This window comes from Hemitrygon akajei, chromosome 6 (genome assembly GCF_048418815.1).
Source record: "Hemitrygon akajei chromosome 6, sHemAka1.3, whole genome shotgun sequence".
Classification (NCBI taxonomy): Eukaryota; Metazoa; Chordata; class Chondrichthyes; order Myliobatiformes; family Dasyatidae; genus Hemitrygon; species Hemitrygon akajei.
The window spans coordinates 184758140-184775532 of NC_133129.1; the positions used below are offsets into that span (position 1 = coordinate 184758140).

The 17393-nt window shown below is 42.3% G+C and overlaps 1 protein-coding gene across 4 annotated transcripts in view; it reads right to left on the bottom strand.

Moving 5' to 3' along the window:
- The window catches only part of usp47 (ubiquitin specific peptidase 47), a 217606-nt gene that overhangs the window by 19650 nt on the left and 180563 nt on the right, over positions 1–17393 (bottom strand). For all 4 annotated transcript variants that reach the window (XM_073049940.1, XM_073049942.1, XM_073049939.1 and 1 more), the window contains 4 exons: positions 8549–8724; positions 7807–7887; positions 2535–2650; positions 985–1103 (listed from right to left, as the gene is read on the bottom strand). In XM_073049940.1, coding sequence (XP_072906041.1) covers positions 985–1103; positions 2535–2650; positions 7807–7887; positions 8549–8724 — 492 coding nt within the window. The remainder of the gene's footprint in view (positions 1–984; positions 1104–2534; positions 2651–7806; positions 7888–8548; positions 8725–17393) is intronic.

A 17393-nucleotide genomic window follows, 5' to 3' on the forward strand; every position in this document is an offset into this window, starting at 1 on the left:
ACTCTCTGCCCAGGGAAGCAGTTGAGGCTTCTTCAATAAATATATTTAAGATACAGTAGGGGAATTAAGAGCTATGGGGAAAAGGCAGGTAGATGGAGCTGAGTTTACGGACAGATCAGCCATGATCTTATTGAATGGCGGGGCAGGCTCGATGGGCCAGATGGCCTACTCCTGCTCCTATTTCTCATGTTCTTATGTTGTGTTCGAATATCAAGATGTGTGAGTGATGATAAACCTGATTCTGATATGGGTCTGGACTGAAAGTTGGAAAGGGTCAAGGCGAGGGAAATTATCGTTGGGAAAAGGGGAAGGGAGAGGGAAGTACTAGAGACATTCTGTAATGATCAATAAACCAGTTGTCTGGAATCAAATGCCCTTTGCCTGGTGTCACAGGGGTGAGTGTGCCTGCACCCGTGCCACCACCCCCACCCCACCTCTGGCGCTCCTCTGCCACTCTTCCTGCAGCACTCCACCCTCCTTTGCTCCCGCCAGATTTACATACTTGTTCTCTGCTCCACAATGACAAATACAGTACTGTGTACCCTAGCTACATCTTTTTTTAAGTCTTTTGCATAGGACTGTATTTGATCTCACCAATATTTAAACAAAGCCAACAATCTATAGAATTACTCCCCAAGTCTACTGCCTTGCATTAAACTGTGTTTCCCCAGACTGACCTATACTAATTTAATTGGTTTGGCACAACATTGTGGGTTAAAGGGCGTGTTTCTGTGCTGTACCGTTCTATGTTCCAAGGGCTTCTTGTCTTTACATGTTAATTTAAAATTCATCATATTCAGTCTCACTGAGTCCCAACATGAACTCCTCCAATGACTCTTCAGTTCAGTAGCTTCCTGTCCTCCTGTATAGTGGCCTTTTGCCTCGTCACTGGTGGATACGCCTTCAGATGTATCAGATCTCGAATGTCCTTCCCAAGGAAGATTGCCGTTAAAATCTAGAATGTCTTTCCCTGAGGAAGCTTACCATTAAGTACCTCGAGGAAAACCTCCCAGTTGCTTGAGATGTTAATGTCATTCTCGTAGACATGGTAGTCCAGAAAGATTGTTCCAGGATTCTTCCAAGTCTTTTTCCTCAGCCTAAACCTGTCACACATGATGAGAAATTGTCAATGTACCACAGGAAAGTGCAGTAATGTACAAATGGACTAACATCATGAAGGATCCCACCCACCTTGCTCGTGGACTGTTTGTCTCATTCCCATCAGGAAGCACCCACACCAGGACCACCAGACTCAAAAAACAGATACTTTCCCCAAGTAGTAAGGCTGATCAACATCACCAACTCATCTCTCCACAGCCCCAACCACCACTACTTTATTATTTCCTGTTAGTCACCTTTTGTATAGACACCCCTGTGCCCAGCATCACTTTATGGACAGACAATCAATCTGTGCATATAAATTATCTTATGTATTTATATTTATTGCATTTTTATTATTGTGTTCTTTATCTTATTGTGTTTTTTTTTAGCTGCATCAGATCCGGAGAAACAGTTATTTTGTTTTTCTTTACACTTGGGTATTAAAACGGCATTGAACAATCTTGAAATCATTAGATTAGTTACAAACTGCTGCAATTTTTGACAGTCACTATTCATCTACCAGTTCCTGAACCATACTCCATGAAGCTTCAAGTTCCTGGGTGTCAACATCTCTGAAGATCTATCTTAGGCCCATTACACTGATGTAATTATAAATAAGATATGCCAGCAGCTATATTTCATTTGGAGTTGGCGGAGGTTTGGTACATCACCAAAGACTCTAACAAATTTCTATAGATGTACTGAGGAAAGCATTCTAAATGGTTCCATCAGCATCTGGTATGGAGGTGCCACTGTACTAGATCGCAAAAGGCTGCAGTGGGGTGTAAACATAACCAGTTCTATCACGGACACAGTGACCTGGTTCAATTCCCATCACTGTCTGTTAGGAGTTAGTACGTTCTCTCTGAAACCATGTGTGTTTCCTTCAGGTGTTCCAGTTTCCTTCCACATTCCAAAGGCGTACAAATTAGAGTTAGCAAGTCGTGGATATGTTACGCTGGTGCTGGAAACATGGCAACACTCATGGATAGCCTCCAGCACATCCTCGGACTGCGCTGGTTGTTGATGGTAAACCAGGTGAGGACTGCAGGCAGGATTCATACCCTGGTGAGATAGGGACATGCCTGTCCTCGCAGGTGAAATCAGCTCTGGCAGACTGTGCAATGAGATCCAACAGCCAGGAAGACAGTTCTGCAATGCTCCGTGGAGAGGAAAGGGCATAATGAGGCACAGAAGAGTGACAGTCATCCACTGCAACCAAGGAAGGCCCCAGTTTATGTCGACTACTTGTTCCACCGGACCCGGACGTCTGAGATCAAGAGAGTAGAACCGTCCCAGTGCAATAGCCTTTCCATTTTAAGAACTTCCCCACACAAGTATCCTGTCATTGCTGGATACGACGGAGAACCAGCACCTCAATTGTTTAGAAACAGACACCTAGTTCTTCTGTTATGCTTCTCTTAATTTCCTACCTGTCGATGCTGAGATCGAGGCCACACTGCTCTCTCAGCTGTGGCAGAAGTTCCTCCTTTGACTGACGCACTGTCATGCCTTTAGCAAACACAGCATCGAGGAGAAATTTACAAGGCTGTAATATAAGAGCACATATACAGTATATGCAAAATAATCTTTGATGGAAATATGATTCTGGTTTGAAATTTATTAAAGACTAAACATTCTTGTCTGGACCAAACTCTTACTATTTACAGTAATAAAGGTACATCAGAATATTGGCCTTGTGTCTCGGAGAAATCAGACTTTTCAAATGTATTTATTCAGGCAAAATGGATGAAATATTTACTGCCCATCCCAAGTTGTCCAGAAACATTGATTCAACCACAAAGTAGAAAATGAGTCAATTACAGATAGAAAGGGAAAGGTTGAATAGTTAAGGACTATATTCCCTGGTGCATAGGAGAATAAGGGGAGATTTAATAGAGGCATAGTGCCTATAAAAAGAATTCACTCCCCTTCGAAGATTTCATGTTTTATTGTTTTACAACATTGAATCACAGTAGATTTAATTTGTTTTTTTTTGACACTGATCAACTGAAAAAGACTCTTTCATGTCAAAGTGAAACAGATCTCTACAAACAAAACACAGAATTACTGATTGTTTAAGTATTCACCCCCTTTAATAAACCACAACAAATCATCACTGCAGCCAATGGTTTTCGAAGTCACATAATTAGTTAAATGGAGATCACCTGTGTGCAGCCACAGTGTTTCAATTGTTTGTAGTAAAAATACACCTGTGGCTGGACGGTCTAACTGCTGGAGAGTCAGTATTCTGGCAAAAACTACACTATAAAGACAAAAGAACTCTTCAAGCAACTCAGTGAAAAGGTTACTGAAAAGCACGTCAGGAAATGGATACAAGAAAACTTCCAAGTCATTGAATATCCCTTGGAGTAGAGTTAAGTCAATCATCAAGAAATGGAAAGAATATGGCACAGCTGTAAATCTGCCTAGAGCAGGCTGTCCTCAAAAATGGCATGATCGTGCAAAAGGGGACTAGTGAGGGAGGCCAGCACGAGACCTCTGACAACTCCAGAGGAGTTTCAAGCTTCAGTGGCTGAGAAGGGAGAAACTGCACATACAACTGTTGCTAGGGTGCTTTACCAGTCGCAGCTTTATGGGAGAGTGGCAAAGAGAAAGCCATCTTGGCTAGTGTTTGCCAAAAGGCACGTGGGAGACTCTGAAGTCAGCTAGAAGGTGGTCCTATGGTCTGACGAAACCAACGCTGAGCTTTTTGGCCATAACACTAAATGCTACGTTTGTGTAAGCCAAACACCACACATCATCAAGAAGACACTATCTCTTCCGTGAAGCATAGTGGTGGCTGCATTATGCTGTGGGGATGCTTCACTGCAGCAGGCCCTGGAAAGCTTGTGAAGGTAGAAGGTAAAATGAATGCAGCAAAATACAGGGAAATCCTGGAGGAAAACCTTATGCATTTTGCAATAGAACTGTGACTTGGGAGAAGATTTGTTTTCCAGTAAGACAACGACCCCAGTGTAAAGCCAAAGCTACACAGGAACGGTTTAAAAACAAAGTCTATGTCCTGGAGTGGCCAAGCCAGAGTCCAGACCTCAATCCAACTGAGAATTTGTGGCTGGACTTGAAAAGAAATCTGACAGAGCTTGAGCAGTTTGTGAAGAAGAATGGGGAAAAACTGCACTGTCCAGATGTGTAAAGCTGATAGAGACCTATCCACACAGACTCAAGGCTATAATTGTTGCCAAAGGTGCATCTTCTAATTGCTGACATGAAGGGGGTGAATACTTACACAATCAGCTAATTTGTGTTTAAAGATTGTAATAAATTTAGACCAATTTGTAGAAATTTGTTTTCACTTTGACACAAGAGAGTCTGTTTTGTTAATCAGTGTCAAAAAAGCCAAATTAAATCCACTGTGATTCAATGTTGTAAAACAATAAAACATGAAAACTTCCTGGGGGGGGGGGGGGGGGGAGAGGTGAATACTTTTTATAGGCACTGGAAACAAAATTATGAAGGGTATAGATAGATAAAAGCAAGCAGGCTTTTTCCACTGAGGTTGGGTGAGACTAGAAATAGAGGTCATAGGCTAAGTTTGAAAGGTGAAATATTTAAGGAGAATATGATGGGGTACTTTTCTCAGGGTGGCAAGAGTGTGGAATGAGCGGAAGTGATGCATGCGGGCTTGAACATAACTAAGAGAAGTTTGGGTAAGTACATGGATGGGAGAGGTATGAACGGCTACGGTCCACGTCGATGGGACTTGGCAGAATAACAGATCGGCATAGGCTAGATAGGCTGAAGGGCCTGTTTCTGAGTAAAACCAAAGCTTTTAGAAAAAATATTAAAGCCAGCCACTGCCCGTCATTTCACTATTTACATGAAGGTTGACATGGTTGCTCATTTGAGGCCTCAGCTGATCACTGTAGGCTGCCGTGGATCCACCTATAGGTTCACTTTTAAGGACTCTACAACCCAGGATAGTGAATCTGTGGAATTCATTGCAAAGACGGCTATGGAGGCAGAGATCGATAGGTTTTTGATTAGTCAGGGTGTGAAAGGTTACAAGAAGGCAGGAGAATGGGGTTGAGAGGGAAAATAAAACAGCCATGATGGAATGGCAGAGGAGACTAGATGGGCTGAATCACCTATTTCTTATGGCCTTATGTTCTCAACATTTACTTATGTGTTACTTTGTATTTGCAGTTTGTCTTCTTTTGCACATTGGTTGTTTGTCATTCTTTGTGTAGTTTTTCCACTGAAAATGCCCGTGACCTATATGTACCATGGTAATAAATTTACCTATGTCACACAGACTCAGAGTAAATTGAATGTGGAGGAGTCTGCTCAGTAAAATGTCTGTGGGGTGCAGAGGGTAATTTGCTACCCCTCCCTGTTACTCCCATGCTTCTTCCGACCTCTGCATAACAGCAAACTGACCACAGTGACTTTCCCCAAGCATGAACACTAATCAACACCTCCACCCCTCCACATCCCCAACCACCATTCTTTATCATTTCCATAAGACCATAATATATAGGAGTAGAATTAGACCATTCAGCCCATCAAGCCTGCCAGTTTCCCTCTCAGCCCCATTCTCCTGCCTTCTCCCCGAATCCCTTCATGCTCTGACAAATCAAGAATTTATTAACCCTTGCCTTAAATTTACACAAGGTCTTGGCCTCCACAGCCGCCTGAGGCAATGAATTCCACAGATCCACCACTCTCTGGCTAAAGAAATTCCTCCTCTTTTCCATTCTAAAAGAACGCCTCTCTATTCTGAGGCTGTGCGCCCTGGTCTTAGACTCCCCCAGCATCAGAAACATCCTCTCCATCTCCACTCTCTCGAGGCTTTTCACCATTTGTTAGGTTTCAATGAGGCCACTCTTAATTCTTCTGAATTCCAGTGAGTAGAGACCCAGAGCCCTCAAACACTCCTCATATGATAAGCCTTTCAAAACCGGAATCATTTTCATGAACCTCCTTTGAACCCTCTTCAATGTCAGCACATCTTTTTTTATATAAAGGGCCCAAAACTGCTCAACACTTCAAATGAGGCCTCACCAGTGACAGGTTTGCTTTTATATTCTAGTCCTGTCAGAGTCACCATATGTTCAGACACTCATGTGTCGAGCGTTATTTCATGGACATACAATCAATGTATACAAGCTATCTTACAGATTTACCTTTTTTTTATTATTGTGTTTGTTATCTTTTTTTGTTGTATCGAATCTGGAGTAACAATTATTTCATTCTCTTTTATACTTGTATCCTCAAAGAGAATCACGCCTTGCCATGGTTTGGAGGCTTGCATGCCTCAATGACCCAGACAGCGCTGCTGGCTAGAGTCAGGGCTTTATGCTTTGGCTCTTGGTAGGGTCACCAATGCCAAAAAGGTCAAAGGGTAGAGGCCAGACTAGATTAGTCCACCTGTTCTCCAAGTTCAGGGGTTCAGCTCTGGGCTAACAACCCTGACAGGTCAAACAAAACGTATGGGAACAGCAACGAAGAATCCTTCTACATCTGTGAGGACCCTGAATCACATGTGGGGCACAACAGAGAAGATGACCAAGGATAGAAGGAGGACCTTCATCACCGTTCTAAACGCTAGTCGCGTAATAGGCAATAAACTACACATGTATACTGGAAATGACATTAAACAATTCTAAATCAATTCTGTAACTGCCCTTCAACAGAGAAGGAGATGGAGCTCACGGGGACTGGCTAGACCTGCACACCTTCATGTTCAGGTGTTTCAGGAATTGTAGCCGGAAATATTTTACACACTCTCAAGTAACCAATGACACTGGAATGTTATTTCACTAGTTAAATGGCAAATGAAAAAGAAAATTGTGAAAATATCCACTCCGGCTGCAAGGCTTTAACACCTACACAAACATTTATCATGGATCAATTCTCCATTTTTACTATGCCACTGGGAATTGTAAAATGAACTAGCAATGGTTGCATTCACATAAAGATGTAATGGGTCCCACGGGTTGTATTTTACTCTATTCCAAATTATTTTTAAAACATGGTTTATCAGGTGCTTATATGACCACCAAGACAGCCAAAAGTACCAAGATGTAACCCAGAAATCACAAACTCATCTATATTCCAAATAGTCAACTAAGTTTGAACAAGGCATCCATTGATTGGGATTGACCATGGATGTTATGTCCTAGCTATCTACGTATATGCAAGCCAAGGCAGAACAATAAGGAGAGCAAGCTGTTGCCTATGCAGTAGGTTTCCCCTCTCCTCGCAGCTGATGAATCCAAAGGAATGGCAGAGATCGATATCAGTTTAGCACCAGAAGTGTCACTGAAGTTGCTAGCAAATGTTGAATTCCACGTAGGACTGCCTCAGGGACTTCAGCTCTGGATTTTTGTCAGGGTTTACTCCCAAAGCTTTCCCGGTGAGTGAGTTTAGCCACAAGTCAGTGGAGGCTTGAGTTCAGAGCTTTTCTTCTCCTAGATGAGCCACCAACCCCACAGCTGAAGAGCCCCATCTGGCCAAAGGGAATTAAGTTCACAATAGAGATAATTAAATCTGCATCAATATTCCATCAATTGCTTTATATACAGAAAATTAATTCACCTCGATTTAATCACTGACCAAGTCTCCCTTTCTGGTCCTGAGCTCACTCTGCACATCAGAGGCTTGAGCACAGGACAGAAGGCTGGCTGATCAAGGGCTTCTTCAAGTCTGTGACGAAGTTTAAGCAAATTTAACTAGACTTACCTCTGGATCATTCACCAGCAGCTGGTACACTTTAACACGATATTCTCCTTTCCGCAGAGCTCTCCCAAGTCGAATAGTTATCTAGAGGTTTGTTTTTAAAGAAAGAACTTTTATAATATCAAATTATAATTATTATTAAAGATTAGCAACTATACGATCACTTTGCACTGAAGTGGGCTTTGTTTATTTTTCCTGCTTTAACTGTGTTCTAGTACCACGACTTTATCATTTCCTGTCAGTCATCTCCTGTGCCTGGCGTGTGTGCGCGTATGAAACGTTTTTTATTATTGTGTTCTTTATCTGACTTTTTTGTGCTGCATTGGATCCGGAGTAACAATTACTTTGTTCTCCTTTACACTGGTGACATTAAACAATCTTGAATAATTGGTTTAATTTATGTTTTTCTTGTGAATGCTGCTTATCCGATGTTGCTTGCTGGTGATGCTGCTGCATGTCTCTTCCTGCCACTGTCTATAAGGAGTTTCTATGTTCTCCAGGTGCTTAGGTTTCCTCCCACAGTCCAAAGGCATACTAGTTAGTCGGTTAATTAGTCTTCGCAAATTGTCCCATGATTACACTAGGATTAAATCAGGAGATTGCTTGGAATTTCTGTGTGTTACTTGGGGATAAAGTAATTTTAAAGTCTTTGCAGAGCTAATTCATCAGATGTAAAATAGTTAAATGTACAACTCAAAACATAGGCCTCAGCAACACTGGATTAACATTAAATTCCAGTTCTCACCTTATTGTCATCAGAGAATGATGAAAGAGTTTCATTTAATCGAACACTCTCAAACTCCTGGCTGTTAGCATAGACTCGGAAGATCTTAAACTGGGATGATGGAACTCCGATATAAGGCTCCAACTGCTGCTTGAATGCAGCCAGGGTGATGCGTTTATCAACAAACACCAACAAATCTGCAAAAGTAAAATTGATATAAGAACACCGTAAATAAACAGTAAGTTAAGGGCACACAGTATTAGCACAATTACCACTCAGTCAAAACGTCTGCTTTGGTGTGCATAGTAAGTGTTTTTGTAAAGGCTACAGTCAGAGTGGAACAGGATTATTACTGCGTTGCCACAGGACCTGTTATCACAATATCTCTTTAACCAAGCTGACTGCTGGCTCACTAGACTCAGTTCCAGTATGCATAACACAACCTCAGAAAGACCAAGGAAGTGGAATTGTTTTATTATGTCATTCTATAAACTATATGTAAAATAAACTTCTTACTATTATGGTACGCGACAATAATAAACCAATACAATATATGTATTGAGGTGGAAATGCACCCCCACCAGGATAAAGCATCACCTACTCTGATGGATAAGTTACGTCTTCCGGATGCCTAACTTACGTCTCTCCAAACAGATCCTTTACGCCCAGTTGGAGGAAGGTCAAAGATAATGTCAAAACAGGCCCGTAGAAATTCAACTTTACATCAAAGAACTGGGAAGACACTGCACTCCATAGATACACCTGGAGGAAATCTGTGCAAGAGGGAGTTGTGCTACATGAGAGTCAAGTGGCGGTTGCTAAATGACAGACTGAACAACCAACCACAGCCACCACACACATTGTCGACACAGCACCCGAATATGTGAATCCTGGATTGGCCTCCAGAACCACTGAGGACCCACGAATGAACAATCCCTTAGGAGAACACCATATTTGACTCAAGTGACTGTACCACTACTAACATGTATTGAAGTACAGTGAAGTTTGTCACAATCATGTTTATCATCAGATTCAGATTTATCACATGTACATTGAAACATACCAGTAAAATGTGCCGTTTCCGTCAACGACCAAGGCCACTTAAAGTTGTGCTGGAGGCAACCCACAACACATTCTGGTGCCAACAAAGCAACGTTCAGCAGAACAACACAAGCAACAACGCCAAACAACAACGGCAAAACAAGCCCCTTTCCCACCCTCCTACCCACAAAGACAGGACTCCAACCCCAGGACAGGTCACCTCCAGGCCTCCATCCAGTCCTTTGTCCCTGACTCAGACACTGGGTCACCAACCTCCAATCCCTGGCCCAGACTCACAGACGTTGCCATACATCATGAAATTTGTTGTTTTGTTGCAGTGGTACAGTGTAAGACAGAAGAATTGCTATAAACTATAATAAACCAAGCGTGTAAGTAAGAATAGAAAGCTCATGTTCATGGGTCATTCAGAAATGCTTGTTTTGCATACCATCCATAGAGATGAATTCATGACATAGTGCACTGAGGTAGGGCAAGGTATAACTATAACAGAATGCAGAATAAAGTACAACAGTTGAAAAGAAAGTGCAGTGCAGGTAAACAATAAGGTACAAGATCATAACCTCATTGACGGTCAGCAGTGAAAAGGTGAGCACGTTCAACATGAGATAGGTGTCAACATCTGAGGATCTTGGGCCAACACACTGACACAAGCACGTAGAAGGCATCCCAGTGGCTCTACTTCATTAGAAGATTTGGTATGTCACCAAAGACCCTGGCAAACTTCTATGGATGTCCACTGGGATGCATTCTGACTGGTTGCATCACAGGCTGGTATGGAGGCTCCACTGCACAGGATGGCAAGAGTGTCCTACCCTCAGGCAACATCAACTTGAGCCAAAACCCATCCCCCCCATCAAGTTTATCTTCAAAAGGCAATTCCTCCTGAAGGTGGCATCCACCACTAAAGGACCCTCACATCGAGACACGCCCTATGAGAACCAACGTAGAATAGGGGATCATTTCATCGAACACCTTTGCACTGTCCACCATAACAGCCAGGATCTCCTCAGTTCACCATATTAAGTCTACTTCCCATTCCCACACTGACACACCTATCCACCCCCTCATCTGCATCTGGCCTAAAAAGATGAGAGGAACTATGCCTTGGTGGTCTCCAACCTGATGGTATCAACACTGATATTTCTAACATCTGTAACCACTCCATCTCAATGGCTCTCCACGCAGCTTCAGACCACCTAGACAACACAAACGCCTATGTCAGGATGTTGCTCATCGACTATAGCTCAGCATTGAATACCATCATTCCCACAAGCCTGATTGACAAGTTGCAGAACCTGTACTTTCCTCTGCAATTGGATCCTCTTCTTCCTAACTGGACGACCACAGTCTGTGTGGATTGGTGATAACATATCCTCCTCGCTGAAGATCAACACTGGTGCACCTCAGGGGCGTGTGCTTAGCCCACTGCTCTACTCTCTGTATACACATGACTGTGTGGCTAGGCATAGCTCAAATACCATCCACAAATTTGCAAACAATACAACCATTGTTTGTAGAATCTCAGATGGTGATGAGAGGGCGTATAGGAGTGAGATATGCCAACTAGTGGAGTGGTGCCGCAGCAACAACCTGGCACTCAACGTCAGTAAGACGAAAGAGCTGATTGTAGACTTCAGAAAGGGTAAGACGAAGGAGCACATATAAATCTTCATAAGTGTCAAAATCTCTGAGGATCTAATTTGGTCCCAACATATCGATGTAGTCATAAAGAAGGCAAGTCAATGGCTATACTTCATTAGTTTAAAGAGATTTGGCATGTCAACAAATACACTCAAAAACTTCTATAGCTGTACTTTGGAGAGCATTCTGACAGGCTGCATCACTGTCTGGTATGGAGGGGCTACTGCACAGGACTGGAAGAAGCTGCAGAGGGTTGTAAATCTAGTCAGCTCCATCTTGGGTACTAGTTTACAAAGTACCCAGGACATCTTTAGAGAGCGGTGTCTCAGAAAGGCAGCATCCATTATTAAGGACCTCCAGCACCCAGGGCATGCCCTTTTCTCACTGTTACCATCAGGGAGGAGATACAGAAGCCTGAAGGCACACACTCAGCGATTCAGGAACAGCTTCTTCCCCTCCATGCTGTTCATAGATTTCAGTTCAGCATTCAACACAATCATCCCTCAGAAACTGATTGGAAAGCTGAGCCAACTGGGCCTGAACACTTCCCTCTGCAACTGGATCCTGGAGTTTCTGACTGGGAGACCTCAGTCAGTCTGGATTGGGAGCAGCATCTCCAACACCATCACACTGAGCACGGCCCCCCCCCCCGCCCCCAGGGCTGTGTGCTCAGTTCACTGCTGTTCACTCTGCTGACCTACGCCTGTGCTGCAACACACAGCTCGAACAACATCATCAAGTTTGCCGATGATACAACCGTGGTGGGTCTCATCAGCAAGAACGAGGAGTCACCATACAGAGAGGAGGTGCAGTGGCTAACGGACTGGTGCAGAGCCAACAACCTGTCTCTGAATGTGAACAAAACGAAAGAGATGGTTGTTGACTTCAGGAGGGCCTTCTGCCCATTTCTTTCCAGTACCGACAGAAGGGTCTTGGCCCAAAATATGAACTGTTCATTTCCCTCCAGAAATGCTGCCTGACCCACTGAGTTGCTCCAGCACTATGTGTTACTTCTCATTTGAAGCATCCAAAGGGTCAGCATCTCAGAATACAAGATTACTTGAGACAGAAACGAGATGTTTTTTCACTCAGAAGGTGGTGAATCATTCGAATTCTCTACATAGAACACTACAGCACAATATAGGTTCCTTGGCCCACAACATTGTGCTGATTTTTTAACTAACTCTAAGATCAATCTAACCCTTCCCTCCTACATAGTCCTCCATTTTTCTATCATCCATGTGCCTATCCAAGAATTTCTTAAATGACCCTATTTGATCTGCCTCTACCACTACCTTGGCACCAGATTCCATGCACCCATCACTCTAAAAAACATCTGAAATCTCCCTCTACACTTTACTCCAATCACCTTAAAATTATCACCTGTATTTGCCATTTCTGAAGTCTCTGGCTGTCCAATTAATTTTTGCCTCTTATTATCTTGTACACCTTTATCAAGTTAACGCACATCTTTCTTCGCTCCAAAGAGAAAGCCCTGGCTTGCTCAACTTTTCTTCATAAGACGTGCTCTGATCCAGGCAGCTTCATGGTAAATCTCAGCATCCCCTTGAAAGCTTCCACATCCTGCCTACAATGAGATGACCAGAATTCTCTTCTATATCAGAACTGCAGTGAATATACACAAGAGGAGTGTGGAGGCTCAGTCAAACAGTGCAGAATTTGTGGTTATAAAGGAAACCAATGGAATTGGGGATAATGCAAGAAAACAGAATTGAGAGAGATTATGAGATTGATTTTAAGAGTCAAATAACCTACTCCTACCCTGAAGCTCATGTTCAGCAGATACAATTGTGCTGGGAATTGACCACTTTAAATGTAGCTTGAGGTTGAAGAAAGTTCACCAACTTCTCTCCTTGGTGAAATGTTCCCTCTGCTGACTTGGAGACCAACAGTTGCTAAGGAAACTGAGCCAAAACTGTCAAGGAGAGAAGCCAGTCTGTAAACCTGCCAGTAGCAACAAGACAATGTTTTGATTGCTCTACTCTCCCAAGGCCTTCTTCCATTAATAAGACTGCAAGCAAATAAAGAGTGCTAATCTAACAGTTTTATTTCAATGTTCATGTTCCGCTGGGGCATTAACTACGGAGATGGCCAAAATCTAGAACCTAGAATAAATATTCATGTACTGTGTTACATCTGGCATTCAATACTAAAGCAATAAAAAATGTCACTTGCTACATAGCCTATCACACCTCTCATTAATACACTCAGAGAAGATGGTGACATGCGGGATGAGCAGAATTTATGGATTATTTTGTAACATGTAGGAGAAATAATATAAAATAAAAATTATGGGTGTATATAGAATTACACTGGACCATAAGACATAGGAGCAGAATTCTGCCATTTGGCCCATTGAGTTTGCTCCGCCAATCCATCATGGCTGATTAATTATCCTTCTCAACCTCATTCTCCTGCCTCCTCCTCGTAACCTTTGACACACTGACTAAGCAAGAACCTATCAACCTCTGCTCCGCCTCTAAAGCCGTCTGTGACAATGAATTCCACAGATTCCCCACCCTCAGGTTAAAGCAATAACCCTAAATCTGTTCTAAATGGACTTCCCTCTATTCTGACTAAGCAAGAACCTATCAGAGGCACTTCAGCCCAGCAATCCCATGCCAGTGTTAATGCTCCAACATCAATCTAACTCTTCCCTCCTGCATAGCCCTCCATTTTTCAATCATCCATGTGCCTATCTAAGAATTTCTTAAAGGTCCATGATGTATCAGCCTCGACCATGATCTCTGGCAGCACATTCCATGCACCCACCACTCTGTGTAAAAAAAAACCTGGCTCTGACATACCCCCCCCCCCCATACTTTCTTCCAATCATCTTAAAATGATGGTCCCTGGTGTGGTCATAATATACACCAATTCACCTCAACCACTGAGTGGTAGCAACTTTCATATTCTGATCACACACGAAGTAAAGGGGATTCTGCTAGATCTATCAATAACATACTTGTGTTTTCAAGTTGTGGTCAGCTGCCTTATGTGGGCACAGATCTGACAGGTCCAATTCCACATTAGCCTCAACAAACAATGAACTTATTTTGCTTCAAGGTTTCTGCGTTTTGGAGTAATAATCTCCAGATGTAATTAAAGACCGGCCCCCATTCTGAAGATGAAAAGGAGCTTTCATTACTTTAGTGTTACTGGAATTATTTACTGCATGCTTGATGATCCTACTCTACCACTCCAACATGTGACATCAGGTTTAACTCAAGACGCCTTGGACGGACAAAAAAAAAATTCATAAATTTAAACACCACCAAGAAGGCTTAAAACTTCTTTTGAACTGTCATTCACAATCACACTTTTTTAATAAAGATGTAATTGTATGAAATATTCTTCATGAGAGCATAGAGAACTCCACAGGATAGAAATTATACAGTGAGGTAAAACGTTTAAATGGCATTTCTGGCCTTGTTAAATTGGGCACAGATTAGAAAGGCAAGGAAACTACCATAAATCATTCTGCACAGTTTAATCAAGGGTGAATGCAAGCACCATAGACAAGAGGCTTATTTAAAGGGTTCCAGCTCCATCATGGGTACAACCCTACCCACCAGAGGACATCTTCAAGAGGTGATACCTCAAGAAGGTAGCATCCATCACCAAGAACCTTTACTATCAAGAATATGCCCTCTTCTTATTAATACCATCAGGGCAGGAGGTACAGGAGCCTGAAGACCCACACTCAATGATTCAGGGACAGCTTCTTCCCCTCCATCAGAGTTCATGAACCCATGAACACCAGCCCATTATTCCTTTTGTTTTTTTAAAGACCATAAGTCATAGGTGCAGAATTAGAACATTCAATCTATTAAGCCTGCTCTGCCATTTGATCATGGCTGATTTATTATTCTTCTCACTCCCATTCTCCTGCTTTCTCCCCGTAACCTTCGATGCCCCTTTCTCACTGCTACTATCAAGGTGGTGGTATAGGAGCCTGAAGAGATTTATTCAACATTTCAAGAAACTGCTTCTTCTCTTCTGTCATTAGATTTCTGAATGGCAAATGGACCCACGAACACTACCTCATGTATTGTTGCTCTCTTCTAGCACTACATTTTTTTAATAGACCATAAGACATAGGAGCAGAATTAGGCCATTCAGCCCATTGAGTCTTCTCCATCATGGCTGATCCCAGATCCCACTCAACCCCATGTCACTATATCCTTGATGCCCACACCAATCAGGAAACTATCAACTTCTGCCTTAAATATACCCACGGACTTGGCTTCCACCAGTCTGTGGCAGAGCATTCCACAGCTTCACCACTCTCTGGTTAATAAAATTCCTCCTTACTCTGTTCTAAATGATTGCTTTTCAATTTTGAAGCTGTGCCCTCTAGTTCTGGATACTTCCCCTGGAGGAAACCTCCTCTCCACATCCACCCTATCTAGTCTTTTCAACATTTGGTAGGTTTCAATCAGATCCACCGCATTCTTCTAAATTCCAGTGAGTACAGGTCCAAAACTCCCAATACTCCTTATATACTAACCCCTTCATTCCGAGAATCATCCTTGTGAACCTCCTATGGACTCTCTCAATGACAACACATCCTTTCTGAGATACAGGGCCCAAAACTGTTGACAATACTCCAAGTACAGCCTGACTAGTGTCTTATAAAGGCTCAGCATTAACTCCTCACTCTTATATTCTATTCCCCTTGAAATAAATGCCAACATTGCATTTGCCTTGCAACACCCACTAAGTGCTGGAGGAATTCAGCAGACCAGGCAGTAGCTATGGAAAAGAGTACAGTCGATGTTTCAGGCTGAACCTTCCTGCTTAAGGTTTTGGCTCAAAATGTCAACTGTACTGTTTTCCATAGATGCTGCCTGGCCTACTGAGTCCCTCCAGCATTTTGTGTGTGTTGCTTGGAATTCCAGCATCTGCAGATTTTCTCTTACTTGTGATTACATTTGCTTTCTTAACCACAGACTTAACCTGTGAATTAACCTTCTGGGATTCTTGCACAAGGACTCCCTAAGTACCTCTGCACCTCTGATGTTTGAACCTTCACCCCTTTTATGTAATAGTCTGCACTATTATCCTTTTTACCAAAATGCATTACTGTACATTTCCCAACACTGTATTTCATCTGCCACTTTTTTACCCATTCTTCTAATCTGTCTAAATCCTGATGTAATCGCATTGCTTCCTCAGCACTACCTACCCCTCCACCTATCTTTGTATCATCCACAAACTTTGCCACAATTTGCTATCAATTCCATTAGCTCAATTCTATTATCTAAATTATGTCACTGGCAGACAACCAGAAAAGGCCCCCTTTACTCTCACTCACTGCCTCCTGTCAGCGATTCACGCCAGTATCTTTCCTGTAACGCCATAGTATTTTATCTTGTTCAGCAGCCTCATGTGTGGCACCTTAACAAATGCCTTCTGAAAATCCAAGTAAATGACATCCACTGCATTTCCTCTGTCTTCCAGTGATATTAAACATGATTCTGCCTTTACTAATGAAGAAACTATCAACCTTTGCTTTAAATATACCCAATGACTTGGGCACAGACCTCTGACAACTTTAAAAAACCTTCAAATCACAGTCTGTGGACAGAGGTGGTTAAGGGGAGAAATAATAAAGCTTTTACTAAGAAAAGGCCTTCTCCAGGGTTCTGAAGATTGGTATCCAGAGAGTACATGTTGGGCAAGGTAGTGGGGGGCGGGGGAAGAGAGATTAAAGTGACAAATTTAAGGCATTCCAGAATCAGTTTATATCTGTGAATGACAAGAACTGAATGCTCCAAACTGGAAAAATATCCATGGACAACTGATTCTGTAACTAATAATATAAAACAAAAAGGCACAGAAAAACATTGCACAAATAAAACAGAAAACTTGCACGGAAAAGGTGATGCAGCTGATTGGGGCAGGGGGAAAGGAGGGACAAAATAAAAACCAGGAAATCTCAAAATCAAGGTAACAATAAAATTTGACCTGAAATTGTTTAAGATAAAAGTGGGTATTTGAAAATATGCTCATTGTGATTTAAATACAAAAGGATTAGATAGGGCAGACTAGATCATTATTTTATATGTTATAGAGGCAGAACCTATCATAGAGGGAATAAAAATCCATCTTGGAAAACTTAAAAGTAGACTAATAAAGA